Here is a 17,445-nt window from a genome sequence, read left to right on the forward strand (position 1 = left end):
CTTTGGCCAGCTTGGGTCAGCTGCCCTGGCTGTGTCCCCTTCCAACTTCTTGTGCCCCTCCAGCCTTTTTGCTGGCTGGGCATGAGAAGCTGAAAAATCCTTGACTTAGTATAGACATTACTTAGCAACAACTGAAAACATCAGTGTGTTATCAACATTCTTCTCGTACTTCTCATACCCAAAACATAACACTATGCCAGCTACTAGAAAGAAAATTAACTCTATCTCAGCTGAAACCAGGACAAGTGGATAGGGCACGCTTGTAGCCAATTAAACACACATCACTTGGGTAATGTAAAGTATATCACCATTTTGACAAGCTCCTGCAATGCTGGCCGCTTGGTGCTATTTTTTTAGTTCCCTCAGAGAACAATAATGACTACAAGCAATAATGTAACAGTAGTATCTTGGGGAAAATTTAAAAAAAGAGGATAAATGGATGGAAAAAAATTGCATTAAATGCTTTACAGAAAAAAATATACATTTCATTATAATCATGTACCTATAGTCAGTGGCATCTGAACTATCACATTTTAAGTCTTTAAACACAGCATAAAAGGGCAATTTAGTAAAATGCTTTTCACCTAAAGCAAAGACTTTATACAACTATCTGGGACAAATTTTCAGAAGTGGACCACTAAAATTGTACTCTCAGGCTCTGCGACAAGCGATCATTTATCCAGCAGAAAAACACACAAAATAATTAAACAGTTAACTACCCTATTTGCATACATATATTTAGCAGACGACAAACTGTGGGCAGTTTCAGCCTCTCTTTTAAGATACTGCCTTTAACTCTAATGGATTTTAATTTTAACTTGTTATCTGTGTTTTCACAGACACATAAATAGGAAGTGTTATTGATAACAACTCCATCCAACTCTTTCCCTTTGCTAAATACTGAGGACATTAAAAGTAAATTGACATCTAAATGATCTGAGTTATATTTGCTCTCTCAGAAAGCCTTCAGTATCACTTGTAATTGCCATTGATTTGTGTGTCTAATATCTTTTACTTGTTTTCCCTTGGCTACTCATCACTTCATTACCTCAGACATATAGCACTAGCAGTCTTCTGTTTTCTTCAACCAAAGGGTGTCAAAGTGTAAGGTGATGCCTAACATGACATTAAAGAGGGGACTGACAACACTAAACCTGACTAAAAGAGAATATCTATTGTCATACGTTGGGACTGGAAACAAAATTTCACAAAGGAAGGACAAACATGTAGCTTTTTGGTATTCTTATTTATGCCTTCAGTATTTTTACTTAAATGATAGTAGTCATCTAATGTATTGCTACATCCTCACAAAATAACAAGTTTGTTACACCTTAAAGATTGCTTGGAGGGAAACAAGCAAAACCACATCTAGCTAACTTATCTTCTTTTGCATATGCTCCAGCCCATCATGATATTCACATTTCCCTAGAAGATTCAATTTCCTTTTTCAGTAAGTAGCACAGTATACATCCAAAATACGCAGCAATACTATCATGTCCATTCAGAATGATGTGGCAGATAGCATCTCTTGCTTACCTTGCCTCTGCCTTCGCAAGCATTTCCTGTGGGTTCTCCTTCTGCAGCAAGTTACAGAGCTGTTTTCTCTTTGTAGACTGTCTCAGCCCAGCTGGGCCACAGTGATATAAGGGCCTATTCACATCACCTACTGTAGGTTACTAAGTTAGGACCTGGTCTCTCTAGACTTGTTATGCAAGCACTGCAGAGAAGACCTCCTGAGGTGGTGATTCAGAAGCATTCAAATGGGCTCTACTTCTGAATAATTTCTCTAGAAGAGCTGTCCTTCTCTCTGTCAAGTCCATGTGATTCGCTGATGAGGAAACTTAGCTAGATCTGTGCCTGGACAAGCACCTAGATTAGGTGCTGAAGTTAGGCAGTGTAAATACGCACTACATACTCCTTCCATAGGTCCTCCAAATGCTCAGACAATCAGTACTGTTTATTCTTCCATGCTGTCCCATGTACCTAGGGTTATACATGAATTCTAAATTCCAGCAGTATCATTAAATGATCTCTCCCTAAAGGCCATAATTCATTTTCATGCTTACAAAACTTCTGACATGCTGTGACCACTGCTTTTTTCTCTGCTTATACCTGTTTCATGGTTTTCTGGCTAGCTGGTAGAAACACACATGCTTCATATCTTAAACTTAGATTCTGAAGGAACAATCAGGGAAGGGATCATCTACATACACAATGGGAACTTACCCTTTAAGTGCAACAATACCAGTGTGTAAACAATAATATAGTTTTACCAAACTTGTTATATTTTCTGCCCCCATGTTCATATGCAGCATCTCTTGCCACGTTTTGCAATCTCACAATGCCAGATATAGGGGTCATTCACCAAAGCATGCTATCACCTCCTCAAGTTATTTGATTATTAGTACATCTATTATCAAGCTTGGCATTTTTAAGTAAAACATACAGATTCTGGTTTTTTCCTTAGAGTCCATCTAGCATTAAGAGGGTAAGTCAGGATAGCTGTCACTGTTATTAAGGAATACTTAAGCAGCAGTATTGTCCACTCCTACAATATACAGAACCCAATATCAAGGTACCAATACAACCATGGGTACTCTCTCACTAAGCTGCCACAAGCAGTCTGGGAGCTGTTAGAGCTGAGTACTGGTTAAAGGTGTCATTCTCCATTAGCCAAACATTGATTACAGGACTGAAGGTATACAGAGGGCTAGTTGAGAAAATGCATTAAATCTGACAGTTTTCTCAAAAAAAAAAAAAAAGTAACATCTTCCCTCACTTTTATCTTCCTCATTAGAGAAGAGGAATATAAGCCTGATGTGAGCACAGGGCTGATGGTCATTCTTATCCAGTTCTGAAGGGAAGTTAACACAGTGGACAATTATGTTGTCAACACTTACATGCAATGATATTCCCATATCTATTTTTCATTCTGTTCTCATCTTTCTTAGCGGAATCCCATGGTGCAGACTGTCCTTCAAAGAAACTCTAAAGAAGGAAAGAAAGTGACATTAAGAAAAGCATGCAGCAACAGTTACCTTACAGATAAACCAAGGAGAAAGGTAAACAGTACTTGCAGGTATGGCTGTTAAAGTGTCATTTAACTGATTCTTTTATTGAGCAAAAATATGAGTCTCCTGTTTAAATGGTACTTATGCATAGCTCCAGATGTTATCTAAAATTTGACATGAGATTATCTGTGTAATAGCAAGAACAATTACTTGCACGTGAAATGCTATTAAACCTTTCCAAAGTTGCATGCTTGCAACACTAAGAGTCCTTCATTTGTGCTATCCAGATTCTCCACCTAATTCTCATACACACACAAAGCTGAAGGAGCTTCAATGTTGGAGTTGCTCCAGTATTTGAGTGCAGAACTACACACTGTACTAACATGTTTTATTTTTGACATATCCACAAATTTCAGTTACTTCTTGGCAGATTACCTCATGGATCTGTACATATATAGACATTTTTAAAAAATTTAGATTCAATTAGCATGTATGTGTCTTTTTTTTTTAAACATAATTTATGATACCACCAACATGATTATTTTGTCAGAGAATAAAAATAATGTGATTTTGTGAAAGATATAATCTCATATTCACCCAACCTCTGTGCTGTAGTTAATAAATCTAATGTAAATAAGGAAGTTGAAGGTGCTAAAAATATATTTTTACATTACTAAAACACACAAGCTGTCAAAAGGGCTGCAAGCAAGTTGTTATGTCCTACCTATCCTGTGCATCCTGTGGTCTAAAAGAGCATTTCCACAATTTCTTAATTTACACACTGTATCTCTAAGTCATCTAATGTAGATGCATTTTATCATTTTGCATTGAAATATTAATCTAGTGTTAAAAATATTTAGTTGCCAAACAAAGCAGTGGACTTCTATCAGGACAATGGCTGGTCTTAACTCATGTTTTGATCTTTTTACTACAATGAGCAGTAGATTAAATCTTCTGATTCAAGAGGGACATGAATGTACATGATTTATTTTCCTGGTAACAGAAGCCAAAAAATGGCTAAAAGTCCTAAATTCAATAGGGAAAACTTCAGGAAGTTTGTACGTCTTGGAAGACCTCAACACATTCTGAGTGGTTTAAAATAGATAATGCCCATTAAATGGACTACAATTAATGTCCTTTGCCCTCACACTTGAAATGCATTATTGAATCCCAATGATTTCCATTAGTAAAGAGCATAAAAATCAAAATAAACCCTTGATCTCTTACTGAAGTCAATGGAACACAGGGGCATTCACTGTCTAAAATGAGTTTTCTTTTAATAAGTTCACTACAGTACTGATTTCCAATTTATGATATGGAAACTCCTGGGAATACATGGATTATTTCTAAAAAGTTCATAATAACTTAAGAAAAACAGAAGCCTTGTCAAAAGGCTTCAATTTGTTTGTCCTTCATCTCTCCACATTTAGAAAAATTTTAAAGGTTTGTAAATTGATTGTAAAATGACTAAAACCCACTAATATAAATAAGTTTCTCCTTAATCACAGCATACCATCATTGGGTACGGCTCTGAGAAATACAGATTGCTGTCAGGATAGAGAAGTGGAGCCCTGTAAATCCTAAAATGATTTACAGCTTTGTGGCTGTTTACCAAAAAGGCGCCAATCATTACCTGATTATATATCTGCCAACGGCAGCTAAAGCAAGCAAGCCCTCCCACTTCAGAGCACTCTCAACTCAGGCTGGATGGAAAATACTTTTGTAATAAGCCAGACTGAATGGCATAAGTAATTGCTCTCCACGGGCAAAGACCTATGTCTCAATTTCTTGCAGAGTTCACACTTACTCTCAGACAACACTGGATGGTGAACAATTAAACATAGTTAAAGGCAAAATAGGGATGGAAATGTTCAGCAACAAAGCTCCAAAGGCAGAACAAACTAATCATTCATCTGACTTAAAACTTGACCTGGTATCTTCCTCAGGATTTTGCGTTTCAGGCAGCTAGATAGACTACAGAGAATTCTAGTTTTCTTACAGTCCTTCTGCTACAGACTAGTACAGAATTGATCCATAAGACATTACCCAGCAAGTGGTTTTGGGTTTAATTCATTAAACATTACATATGCTGTTACAGAGAAAGAGTCCTGCTGATACAGCTTCCAAGCCTACACCTTGAAATATGGAGGACCCAAATATACTGCTAGGGACTTCTTGCTTCTCCCTGTCCCACTAATGAACTTTTACAAAATTGCTTTAAACCAATCGATTAAAGTAAATCTCTGGAGACAGCTGGAAAGATTTTCACTGCATTGAATTCAGGGAAGATATACAATAGGCAATGTACTGGTTTGGGCAGCTTGTCTGCTTCTGCCCTGCTAATGTACGGGTTCAATTTCTCCCACCTGTTTGGAACTTCTGAAAACAATGATAAACTTAATGAGCCTTACAGATAAAATATTTCCTAATAATATGTCTGCAACATAGTTCATTTTATTCTTTATCATACATATATATCAAACCACACACAATAATGAAAAACAGGAGACAGATTTACGTTTCCAGCTGCTGCATATTGACTTCACTTTCTGTATTAAAAATGTATTATAGAAAAAGAACTCCAGATATATGTTTTTCTTTGGGTTTTTAACAATAAATTAATGAATGAAATAAAACCTATCACGTACGGAAAATAGACTTAATTTATGTGGATCCATTTTTCTTTTTAATTCATTTTGGGATACACACAGGTATTTCAGTAATAAGTGTACAGAAAAGATAATTTGAAGGAAGAGGTATTACGGTGCAAAAGCATAAAAAGAAGCAGTTATTGTAAAAGACAGCTGGAGTGTCACTTCCTGAATTCCCCATGTGCTGCCATTACACAAACTGCAACAGAATGATAATCCACAATGAATTATAAGGAGAAATCCCATTTGTCCCACAAGTAAAGAACAGAGCAGATACCTCATAACAGATGATCTGTCAAGATCTTCCCTTACTTGTGAGAAATATATGTTTCATTACAGAATTTTTTAAAATGTTTTTCCTGACATATCACTCTCCAGGGAGACTGCTGCACAGCAGCCCACACATTATTTTAGTGGTTATTCATTCTAATTCATCCTTAAAAGTTTTTTAAAAATGTGGACTATTAGGAAGAAATATGCCCCCAAACAGCTTCATTCCACCAAATGTCTGGCAAGGGCAATGGAGAACTGAAAATGAGTGTAGGACATTTCTCAAATAATTTAAAATAAGTATTTCTGTAACTCAAATCACACAAAACCTTGCCTACCCAGCCTCCAGGATCTACTTGAAAAATGAAACACTTTTCAAGCCAGCTGTTGTTACAATATGCAATGTCAACTGTCATTCTGTTATTAGAAAATATTTCAATAGTCAGGATAAAACAGTTCCTGAAAAAAACTAAATTATACGGAACTGCATATGCAACATGACAACTGGTCAGTGATGCAGCAGCAGGATCATCTTAGGATGAATGTGAAGCTTTTGCTTGCTTTAACTCAGTGCTGCAGTGGTTTCCATTAAAAATTAAATATTTGCCAAGGGCTAATTCACTGTGACCCTCAGACTAGAAAATAACTGCAATATCTCAAATGAGAGGGGGAGATAATAATTGCAAATACACATTCTTTAAATTATTCCCTTTCCTCATTTAAAATTTATAAGACCAGAAAATATTGGAAGGGTCATATATAAAAGTACAGTTTGAAAGGCTGGAATGTGGAGAATAGGGTGAGATCTTCAGGATACAATTTGTAGCTCTGTTGATTGTTGTTTTTGGCAACACACTTTCCATCCTAGATTTTCATGCTTCTAATTAAGGATAGTAAAAATAATGCATCTTTGTAAGCACTTTAAGATCTACAAATGTAAAGTGTTGAGTGGAATTACTATTTTTATCATGAATCCAAACCCAAGAAGCAACTTTTTCAAAAAATACTTCATAGTTGCTAGGTGACAATAGTGTAGACTCCTACAATGTCATTTACGAAATGCAATGTCTTACAAGCAAAGAAATGAGAAGTTAAGGACATCATAAATCTTGCTCTGCCTACTTAATAAGCAAGAATATTATGTACAGAAATGCGTATTTCACTGTGTAACAGTCTTAAGTTTGATCTGTGAATTTGTTTTTAAATGTGTGACTCTATGATGTCTGATTTTCCCGATTGACCCTAAGTTTCTTCACTGATAACATCAAATTTTCCATTGCTATTTCTAGATAACCAGATTAAGATGTACTTTAGCAAAATGAGTAATTTGACCTATTCAGTTCTAAATGCCTCTGGATTTGTTTTTAAGCTACATGCAGAGAGTTACACACACTGTCTACTTTAGGCCAGACCAGATAACTAATGGTGGTCCTAATGGAGGTCCTTGTCTAAATTTAATTAGCTATAGAGGAAACTTATATTTCTACCATAGGTTCTTTGAGTTGTAGCTAAATTAGATGCCTATAATGCCCTGATTTGGATAGTGAAGACACATCATTAGTTTTACCTAAATATATCACCCTTTACTAGTGCTGTGTCCTCTTTATATGTGGACATTACAGATGGAAAAAAATGCATCCATTAAGCTCTGAGTTAAGATCCTAGCATTGCATTAGACTCTTCTTTGTATTTACAAACCCTAGTAAACACACATTTTATTTTAAGCAAGTCTATAAATGTTTGGAGGACAAGGACCTTCAGGCTCATTTAATGAACAGTGCAAGATTTATGAGTACAGTAGATCTGTCAGTTCATTGGTTTTTCAGTGTTCAGAATCTGCAAAATATCTGGCATGCGAGGATGTTCTTGTTACTTAACAACATTAGATTTTTTTTTTAAACAGAAAATTGAAATAATTCAGTTTGTTGATAACTGAGTATTTAGATTGTTAAGGAATTAAGAAGGAAGAGTCATTGATAGTTACATTAAAGAAATTGCAGAGAGGTCCAAGCTATGAAACAACATTTTTAATCTTCTAGTCACTTTGAGGAAAGATTTTATCATTGAAAATGCATCACCTGCAAGTAATAGATCACCCCAAGTGTTTGTGAGCAGTGGTAAATGATTTCACTGATGGAAACCCACTGTATGCAAGCAGCTCTTCATACTTCAATCATTGCTTTGGTCACTGAAAGCATTTGTGGATGACAGCGTGCCACTAGAGAATATATTCACCATCGGCTTTTTCTCCTCTGTCAGTTTCAATCACTGAGAATTATGTCCAGTTTTCAAATAATGGAATTAAAAACCCCCATTTTACTATGCCTGTCCTTGAAAACTGTCTGTTGCAAGAGCTAATGTGAAAATCTATCTAATCAATGTAAACTGCCTTCAGCAGATATAAAGCATTTACCAGTATGTTACTGTAACCTAGGTCTGAAGATGGAAGAAAAAAAAGCCAGTAAAGATTGTTGCAAATAGAATACATTGAAGTTATCGCCAAACCTCCCTCATTCTATTTGGAATTTTCTGAAAAAATTAGGCTGATAGTTTACATAAGGTTTTCTGAGTGCGAGATAAATGGTGCAAATCAGTCTTAAAGCAGATATACAGTTATAGTCTGACACACAGCAACTCTCTAATATTGTTCCTGATGCTCCTTTATGTGGTTGTGCCTCCTTGAACTCATGTTAAAAAAAAAAAAAAAGAAACATCCATTCATAAAGGCTTGCATAGCCAGAGGTGGGAAACAGAGTCTTTTCCTTCTTGGGTATCTATATTACACACAAGAAGCATACAAAAGCAAAAGTCCTTCTGGTCTTTTGAGACACTGAACATCATAGTCACTGCCTACATTAAATGTTGAAATGGAAGGGGAACTGTTACCTCCTCCACTGACTAACTGCAGCATAACTAACCATTCAGATTTCAAAAAAAGGGACTAAAACCACATGGTAAGACAAAATCTGGTACTAATTCTGTCATTGTATTGGCGTGGTCATTTTTCAGTGGCAACATGCTTTAAGTTACTATATTTTCTAATACATTTGTATTTTTAAAGTCACAGGCTTTGGTACTCCCTGGACAGCTGGCCAGTCTAGTCAAGCTACAGCTGCATAATGAAAACATATTAAAATGATTGAACTGCTTTGATGTGGTATCTTTAATGGCATGGATACTTGTAGCAGTTAGCATGAGATAGCTCTAGTTGACAATAGCTTAGCAAATGCATATGAAATTTAGTTAACACTACAGGATAACAGATTAGCTCAGTTATAAGAACAGAGAAGTAACTTAAGTGAAAGTGACTTGTCAGTCACCGTGAGAGCTGTGAAGGTGTTGCACACCTTCAGGAATAGCAGATTGTGAGTGCCAGCCATGGTGAAAGCTAGTTTTTAGGCACCAAGTGCATTTGGACAAGATAATCAAGAATTAGGTACTCTTTTCTACCCAGTCCTGTATCTGACGGTCTCCTGGGTTGCTCAGGGAGAGGACCCAGAGGACAAGGGAGGAGGCCCCCCTGAGAGGCACTGAGGGAGAACACATGGCATGGCTGGATCCACCATGCAGACCCACCCAACTTCTCTCCTGGACCACGTCTTCTCTCCTGCAGAACAGGGAAGTTGTGCAATTTGTAAAATTGCCTGTATCTGTGACTGAAATATTTTGGTAGCTGAGTACATTTAGTCTCCAATGACCAATTGTCATTTGGTCTTAAACCATGACAATAATGCAAAAGGGAGTGTCATGGAGTACTTCTATAATAACTAACAATTACTTTCCATTTTTTTTAAACCAACCTATTTATGAGATTTGTTGATGCCATTTCTCATCTGGGTATCTAACACTGCCACACCTGAAGTTCACTTTTAAGATTCAACAGCAGGAATAGAAATCTTTATAGAATCTGCAGAAAGCTTTAAAAATTTGATAGATAACCTAGTTTCCATGGGCTTTCAGAGCCATTTACATTTTACCTACTTAAGTTTTAAAAACTCCATTACTTTCATTCCTTTAAAATTCTTTAAGACTGCCATATAAGGAAAGATTTTAGAAATATGGTGAAATGTGAATTAGTAAGAGGACTGCAATAGAACATACAATTAAAATTCTAATTTAGAAACTTATTCCCTAGCATACTAGAGAGCAATAACTTGACCTCATTAATCTTCCAGATTTATCTCCAGCAGAAAAATATAGTATGTTGATGGGATTTTATGATTCTTTTTTTATAGAAGGGACCCTCTGGGTACAATATGCACACTTGCACTGTAACTAATGTGCAGGTTATATTATTTTTAACTTGTGTGTAAAAAAAATTAAAGTTGGTCTCAAGCAGTACTTATTTCCTCTCATGAAAATAGATTTCCTGCTTTTGGGGGATTTATCGAATAGTTTTCATGTACAGCACATGGGATTTTCATATCTCCCCATTCCTCCCTGTTTTGGGTTTGTGTGGCAGGTTTTTGGTAGCGGGGGAGGGGCCGCAGGGGTGGCTCCTGTGAGAAGCTGCTCGAAGCTTCCCTGGCTCCAAGTCGGACCCGACTCTGGCCAAGGCCAAGCCCATCAGCGACGGTGGTAGCACCTCTGGGAGAACAGATTTAAGAAGGGGAACCTGCAGTGAGTGGGGGGAGTGGGATGTGAGAGGAACCCCTCTGCAGACACCGAGGCCAGTGAAGAAGGTGGGGGACGAGGGGCGCTGGAGGAGGGTTTGCCCCTGCAGCCCATGGAGAGACGGCAGGCTGTCCCCCTGCAGCCCATGGAGGGGAGCGGGGGAGCGGATGCCCACCTGCAGCCTGGGGAGGAGCCCACGCCAGAGCAGGGGGATGCACCCCAAGATGGCCGTGACTCCATGGGAAAGCCTGTGCTGGAGCAGTCTGTGCCTGAAGGACTGCAGCCCATAGAAGGGACTCACACTAGAGCAGTTAATGAAGAACTGCAGCCCACGGAAAGGACTCACATTGGAGAGGTTCGTGAAGGACTGTCTCCTGTGGAGCAGGGGCCGAGTGCGGAGTCCTCCTCCCCCTGAGGAGGAAGGAGCGGCAGAGACCAGGTGTGGGGAGCTGAGCCCAACCCCCATCCCCTGTTCCCCTGCACCGCCGGGGGGAGGAGGTGGAGAGAACCGGGAGTGGGGTTGAGCCCAGGAAGAAGGGGGGGCTGAGGGGGAAGGTGTTTTAAGATTTGGTTTTACTTCTCAATATCCTGTTTTGATTTGATTGGTAACAAGTTAAATTGATTTTGTTTTTTTTTTCCCTGAGTCAAGTCTGAGTTTTGCCTGTGACCATAAGTGGTGAGTGATCCCTCCCTGTCCTTGTGTAAACCCGCGAGCTTTTCTTTAAATTTTCTCCTCATCCCACTGGGGCTGCAGTGGGAGGAGTGAGCAAGTGGTTTCATGGTGCTTTGTTACCAGCTGGGCTTAAACCATGACACTCTTCCACTTTTTTTTTAACACAATATGTAATTAAAAGTTTTGTTCACAACTATCACACCTCATACATTTTCAAGAAGACAGTGAACTTGAGCAACACTCATGACTGTAATGTCTGTAAACATAAAGTGAATGAACACAGGCTACGCTGAACACCAACTACTTCTGTGCTTTGATAGGAAACCTTTTCCGGGGAAATAGAGAAAGACATTGATCACCACACAGGCACTACCCACCCTTTTGTGAACAAAATTATCAGCTTCATTATTCGGTAATGCTGCTATCTCCTTGCTTCCTCCCTAAGTTGTTCCAAAGGATGTAATTACATGTGTTAATTGCACACTACACCAGTAAAAGATGGTGCAGAGTTATTTATTTCTTACTGAGAATTCCTACTTATCAAGACACAGGTATTTACACAAAAGGGGCAGGACTCAAGGTTACATAGTGCACTGAATGTGTAGATAAGGTTTTAAGATAAATTCTGAGTTAAATTTTTATACCATCTTTGGAAGGGTAACATGTAAATACCTCAAATGACTTGGAGAGAAGGAAAATACTCAGCCTGATCACTATGACATGGTTTGAATGAGGCCAAAAAGGAGAGGTATCTTAAGATATTGAGTGAAGGCAGAGACATTAACTCTGAGCTAATGCAGGTATCCAAGATACCATTACAGCCATCTAACTATGACTTAATTCAGGGAAGTTAACAACACTGTTATTGTTATTGTTATTATTAATGGTGATGATGATGATAATAACGTGCCTCCTTTGCTCCCATCTTGGAAAACTTACCTCACTTTCCTGTATTAGAGGACAAGGTATCCAAAGTAGCTATTGGCTGCCAAATTATCAGAGTAATCACTCCTTTTTCCAATGTCACTGTGGTAACTTCTGGTGCTCTTTTGTTGCAGTTGTTTTACAAGTAGCCAGAATGACAGACCCCTAGAACTTCCAGACTAAGTTGCAATATTGCTGTTAATGGTGCCACAGGCTTTGATTCTTTTGCATCACAGATCTGCACTACTTGCTAAAACTCCTTGAGACTTCCTGTTGAGTAAGCTTTGCAGAAGAGAAGATATGACATCCTGTTTTACCTAGCAGCAGTTTCCTCCAACTCCTCTTTCCTCCTTGGCTGCAACTCTGCTTCTCACTTCCTTTCCCTCTGTTTGAAGTTACTTACATTTATATAAGGATGTCTGTATGCCTGTGCATTGCTACTCTATTAGAATTTGGAAAACAGTGGGTTTGTCTCTTGGTTTTTGTTTCCAATTTTTAATCAAGAAACTCTTTTTCAAGTGCTTTTCTGCCAAGCAAAACATTCCTTCCACAATACTACTTAGAACTCAGAAGTACATCACTCCTAGATTTTCTCTGTTGCACTCAGAACATTAGCAGGCAGATGGATTCCACAAAGTGTTTTTAGGTACCTTAGAGCTTTGAGAATATTATTTGGGATTTTTTTGTGCACTTTAAATTTTAATTCAAAAAACTAATAGAAGATTTAAATATTTCTTCTGAGTCTAGCCCATTTTTCCTCCTAAAGATTAGCACTATGATATTTGATTTACTTTACAAATAATAAAAGCTTGCCTCAGGGAATGGTTTCAAAGAGCTAATGAAATGTTACTAAAGCAGAGCATAAAGATACAATGTGCTATGAAAAAAGTAGGCAAGAACCACAGATTTTTTTTCTTGCTATAGTAAAGAAGAGTTTGCAATTGGTTGTAAATATAACAAGAAAGAAAAAAAAGAAAAAAGAAATTAAAATGAAAAATACAGAGAGAGGGAGAAAGAGAAAGAGAGAGAGGGGAGAAGAAGAAAAGACAAACATTTTTTTCAGTCATCAGAAGAAAAATAATAGTGTGCATTTAACTGTAGTAGTAAGCTTTGTGTTGTAGTCATAACTTTCTGTTCACTCATGTTTTATGTAGTGATTGATGAGACCTACTCCACTCATTGCCTACATATGCTATGTAATGCACAAAACAAGGCTTAGGAAGTCCAAGAAACTCTTTCTGAAGTAAGTGGGAAATACTTACTCTCCATGGCAAAATACTTACTTGCCATGACTTGATTGACACTGTAGGCCAGGACACTACTCTTTGAGCAACTATATTATTTGAAGAGGTACTATTTATTTAATACTGGTGCACTTCTGTCATCTGCTTGCTGAAGATTATTTCTAATGAAAGTTGATCAACATTAAACTGGTGGACGCATATACTGATAAGAAAAGTGACTTCTGACACATTTCTACCTAATTGAGTAATATTTCTGCCTGATTTTATCTGAATAAATAATTGTAATTGTAATTGAGACAGTATGCTGAGGTCAGAATTCACGTGAACTGCCTGGCTTTTTAAATTATCAGCTGACCTAAGCATAGAAAACTGGATAACATCTTCAAATCCCATGTAAAGACAAGCTGTTTCTGATTTAGAACCACACAATTTGGAAAAACCTTGAATGTAATAAAGTTCCCTGAAGCAACAGAAAACAGCATGTGGAGAAATGAAACAAAAGCAAACAAATGTTGAATTTGAAAAGTGAACAAAACCCCTCCTATCTTCATCCAAGTTGTAATGTACACACAGCTGATCTAACCTTTCAGAAGTGATAAAGCACCCCTCAGATTTTGCTCACTAAGTGAGCCTCAAGGGTTTTCATGAGTGTATCTAGGCTACTCTAGTTAATATAGTTTGGATAGAAGATAAGAAAGAAACAAAGCTCACATAATAAGATTTTAATTTTGCTACAGGGCGACACTGACATCATATTAAACTACAAGATAAAAGCCAGAGTACACTGGAATGCACAGATGGGACACAAATATTTTCCACACTGTTATTTTTTCCAGTGGATAAGATAGTACTTCTCAAGGGAAGTAAGAGTAGTAGGGTAGGCTAAAACAGATAAGGGTCTACTTGCAGTGTCGTTTCATAAAAAGGATAGCACTTCATTGTGATGGTTCATTACATTTTTTGATCTTCACAGGAAACTTTGGTGCCTCAATGTCTGCTTTGATTGTTTGCAAATACACTATTTGCTAGCATATATAAAGACAATTATTCATTCCTCTAGGCTTGACTTTTAGCCCAGTATTTTCCTTGTTCTAGAGAAAAAGATCTCCTTCTATCTAAAGCTATGTGTCTACTTCCCACTTTTCCTGTCTGGCATCCAGTCCCTGTGCCTATCGTTTGCTACGCTGTTCTGCTCAGGGGACAGCAGTAAAGGGTCACAGTAGAGCTGCTGAGCGCTTCCAGTGATGGGAACTCCTGCTACTTCACTATTCAAAACTCCTGGCTCCGGCTTTTTAAAGTTATGTTTCCTTTTCCCAGACAAGCCTCTCCAGGGTCTCACTCAATAATTGCTTCCTCCCAATCATCTTCCCTTTGGACAACTACACACTTACTGGAAAGGAGTGGGTGGGTAAGAACGTTGAAAAAAAATGGTGTTGGTCCTAGATGATTCCACACCTCTCTGAGAAACTCTTGAAAGAATAATACAGAGTATGTAAGAGCATATAAAGATAATCAGCATAAACATGGTAGTGGTAGTAATGGGACTGATATAATGATAAGTGCTGCTGTTGCCCAATCATTTTTAGCATGCTCACTGTATACTGACAGACAGCGGTGCTTCAATACAGCCCCAAGACTACTTGTTAGAACAAAGTGTCTGGTTAGGTGCACTAATGAATAGCAGCAGCTCACCAGCATGAATTGTCCTATTTGATGTCTGAAATGTATACACAGCACTTTCTAATTCCAAGAGAGGTATCCCTCCAGCAATTTATCAACCAGGCTTAAAACCAGACAGTTTATTAAAATATAAAACACATGGGATCACAGGCTACTCAAATGACCCAGACTCAGCTAATGGATAAGGTGAAGTGGAAGTACTCTGGGTTACAATGAGGGAGGGGCAAAATGGGTTGCTGTCCCTAAACACTGTCACTTGAGGACCACTTCTGCATCATTAATCTAACATCATGTATGTGGTACTAGTATTTTGTCAACAGAAAGGTACAAACACACTGTACACAACTAACAGTTTCACTATGGCATGTATCCACAGGAGCTTGTCAATGGACATTTGGATTGTCCAACTCTATTTCCATGTAATCAACTAGTTTATTCCTGATGCCTAAGAATGAAACTTTCGAAGAGCTTTGAGAAGTCTTCTAAGCTTGTATTGACCTTATGCCATATAATGGAGATCTCTGAATGTCCCAGTGCAAATGTCTCTTCTTCCTTCTTAATTATCATTCACACAGCATACATTCAGAGAATATGCTCTGCAAGTGAAATTACTGGACTAACTAACAGAAAAAAATCAATCATCTCCAGCAATAATGATGGAGGTGGCAATTTGAGTGCCATCAGTTACTTACTGGGCAGCTGTGCAACAAGGATGTCTCTTCTGCTCTAGTTTGATAGTGTTTTACACTTGCTATGTACAAGTAACAGCACAATTTAGTAAAATAATGAACCAAACATGGTGTTTGCAGAAAACAGACTCCGGCAAAAAAAGGGAAGAGAAGTGCCATTGTTTGACAGGACTGTCTTTTTTCTAAAGGACAATATGGTGAGGACATGAAGGTGAGTTCTTCATGGAGTAAGGGCGCTAACCGAAAAGTTATGAAGTCCATGTAACACAAATGGAGTATGAAATAAGAAACTTAACAAACAAATAAAGGGTTAGTCACAGAGAAGAAAAATAGTGCAAAATATTGTTCACATTCACAGCTTTAAGAACAGAAAAGGAGTAATCACAGTTCTGCACTTGGATCACACCCATGACATTATTCTGTGGATTTTTTCCTGATGTGCAGGACCCTTGTGAACATGTCACCTAGCTGCTCTTTTGTTCAGACACTGATCCTGCTGAGTATCAAAACAATTCTTCAGTAATGAAGATTGAGGTTTAACGTCTTAATGTATAATTTTTTTTTTTTGCAATCTGCTTCTTCAGTTTCTTTTTTGCATAAACTGAGGAAAATACAGCAATTTATCAGCTCTCCATGGACATTTCACTATTTATATACATTGCAGCTCTATATTTTTATTCTACATTTCCTTTCACTAGAACACTACACTCAAGCTAGATTAATTGAGGCAAGCCAACATTATAAAAGCTCTGTTGAATAGCAGCAGATGCCTTTATTCTCTGCATTCCTCCATAAAACAAAACTTTAAAATTTGAGTCTCTATATAAATATTTCCCTTACAAGACAATACAAAGATTCCAGGCATCTGTCTCTCATTAAGCCAATTACTAGTTGTTTAAAATAATCCAATAAAGTCTATATTTATCAGATTTCTTAATAAAAGTATTATTAGACTCTATGTGACAAGTTCTGCCAAGGGAACCAGATAAAATGATGAAGAGTGAGCTAGATGGACAAGAGTGACTTGGCACTGAAGCGTTCCAGTCCTGACATTTGGTGGAAGTTCCAATTTTGAGACAAACACCCATTTAAACAACAGGGGAAGATTTATTGCTATGAGATTCAGAGATGTCAGCTCAGTAGGGACTAGACTTTCAGCTGGAGTATGAGAGAGGACATATACTAGGGAGTATACAGCTGGAGTGTTAGGGAAGTCAATACTGGGTTGAATCCTGTTTAACAACTTCATTAATAACCTGGATGATGGGGCAGAGTGCACCCTCGCCAATCATAGAAATATTTAGGTTGGAAAAGACCCTTAAGATCAAGTCCAACCGTTAACGTGACGCTGCCATCTCCACCACTAAACTATGTCCCTAAGCCACATCTACACATCTTTTACATACCTTCAGGGGGTGACTCAATCACTTCCCTGGGCAGCCTGTTCCAATGCCTGACAATGCTTTCAGTGAAGAAATTTTTCCTAGTATCCAATCTAAGCTTTCCCTGGTGCAACTTGAGGCCGTTTCCTCTCATCCTACCACTTGTTACTTGAGAAAAGAGACTGACACCCACCTCACTACAACCTCCTTTCAGGTAGTTGTAGAGAATGATAAGGTCTCCCCTCAGCCTCCTTTTCTCCAGACTGAACAACCCCAGTTCCCTCAGCTGAAGAGAAGGAAATGTCTC

The 17,445-nt window shown here is 38.0% G+C and overlaps 1 protein-coding gene across 1 annotated transcript in view; it reads right to left on the reverse strand.

Annotated features, from left to right (window-relative positions):
• PTPRM (protein tyrosine phosphatase, receptor type, M) overlaps nt 1-17,445 on the reverse strand; it is a 340,322-nt gene that overhangs the window by 59,071 nt on the left and 263,806 nt on the right. Inside the window, exon 20 of the mRNA XM_010584832.1 lies at nt 2,901-2,988. Within this exon, the coding sequence (XP_010583134.1) occupies nt 2,901-2,988 (88 nt within the window). The remainder of the gene's footprint in view (nt 1-2,900; nt 2,989-17,445) is intronic.

This window comes from Haliaeetus leucocephalus, unplaced genomic scaffold (genome assembly GCF_000737465.1).
Source record: "Haliaeetus leucocephalus isolate CR32 unplaced genomic scaffold, Haliaeetus_leucocephalus-4.0 Scaffold1007, whole genome shotgun sequence".
In the NCBI taxonomy this organism is placed as follows: domain Eukaryota; kingdom Metazoa; phylum Chordata; class Aves; order Accipitriformes; family Accipitridae; genus Haliaeetus; species Haliaeetus leucocephalus.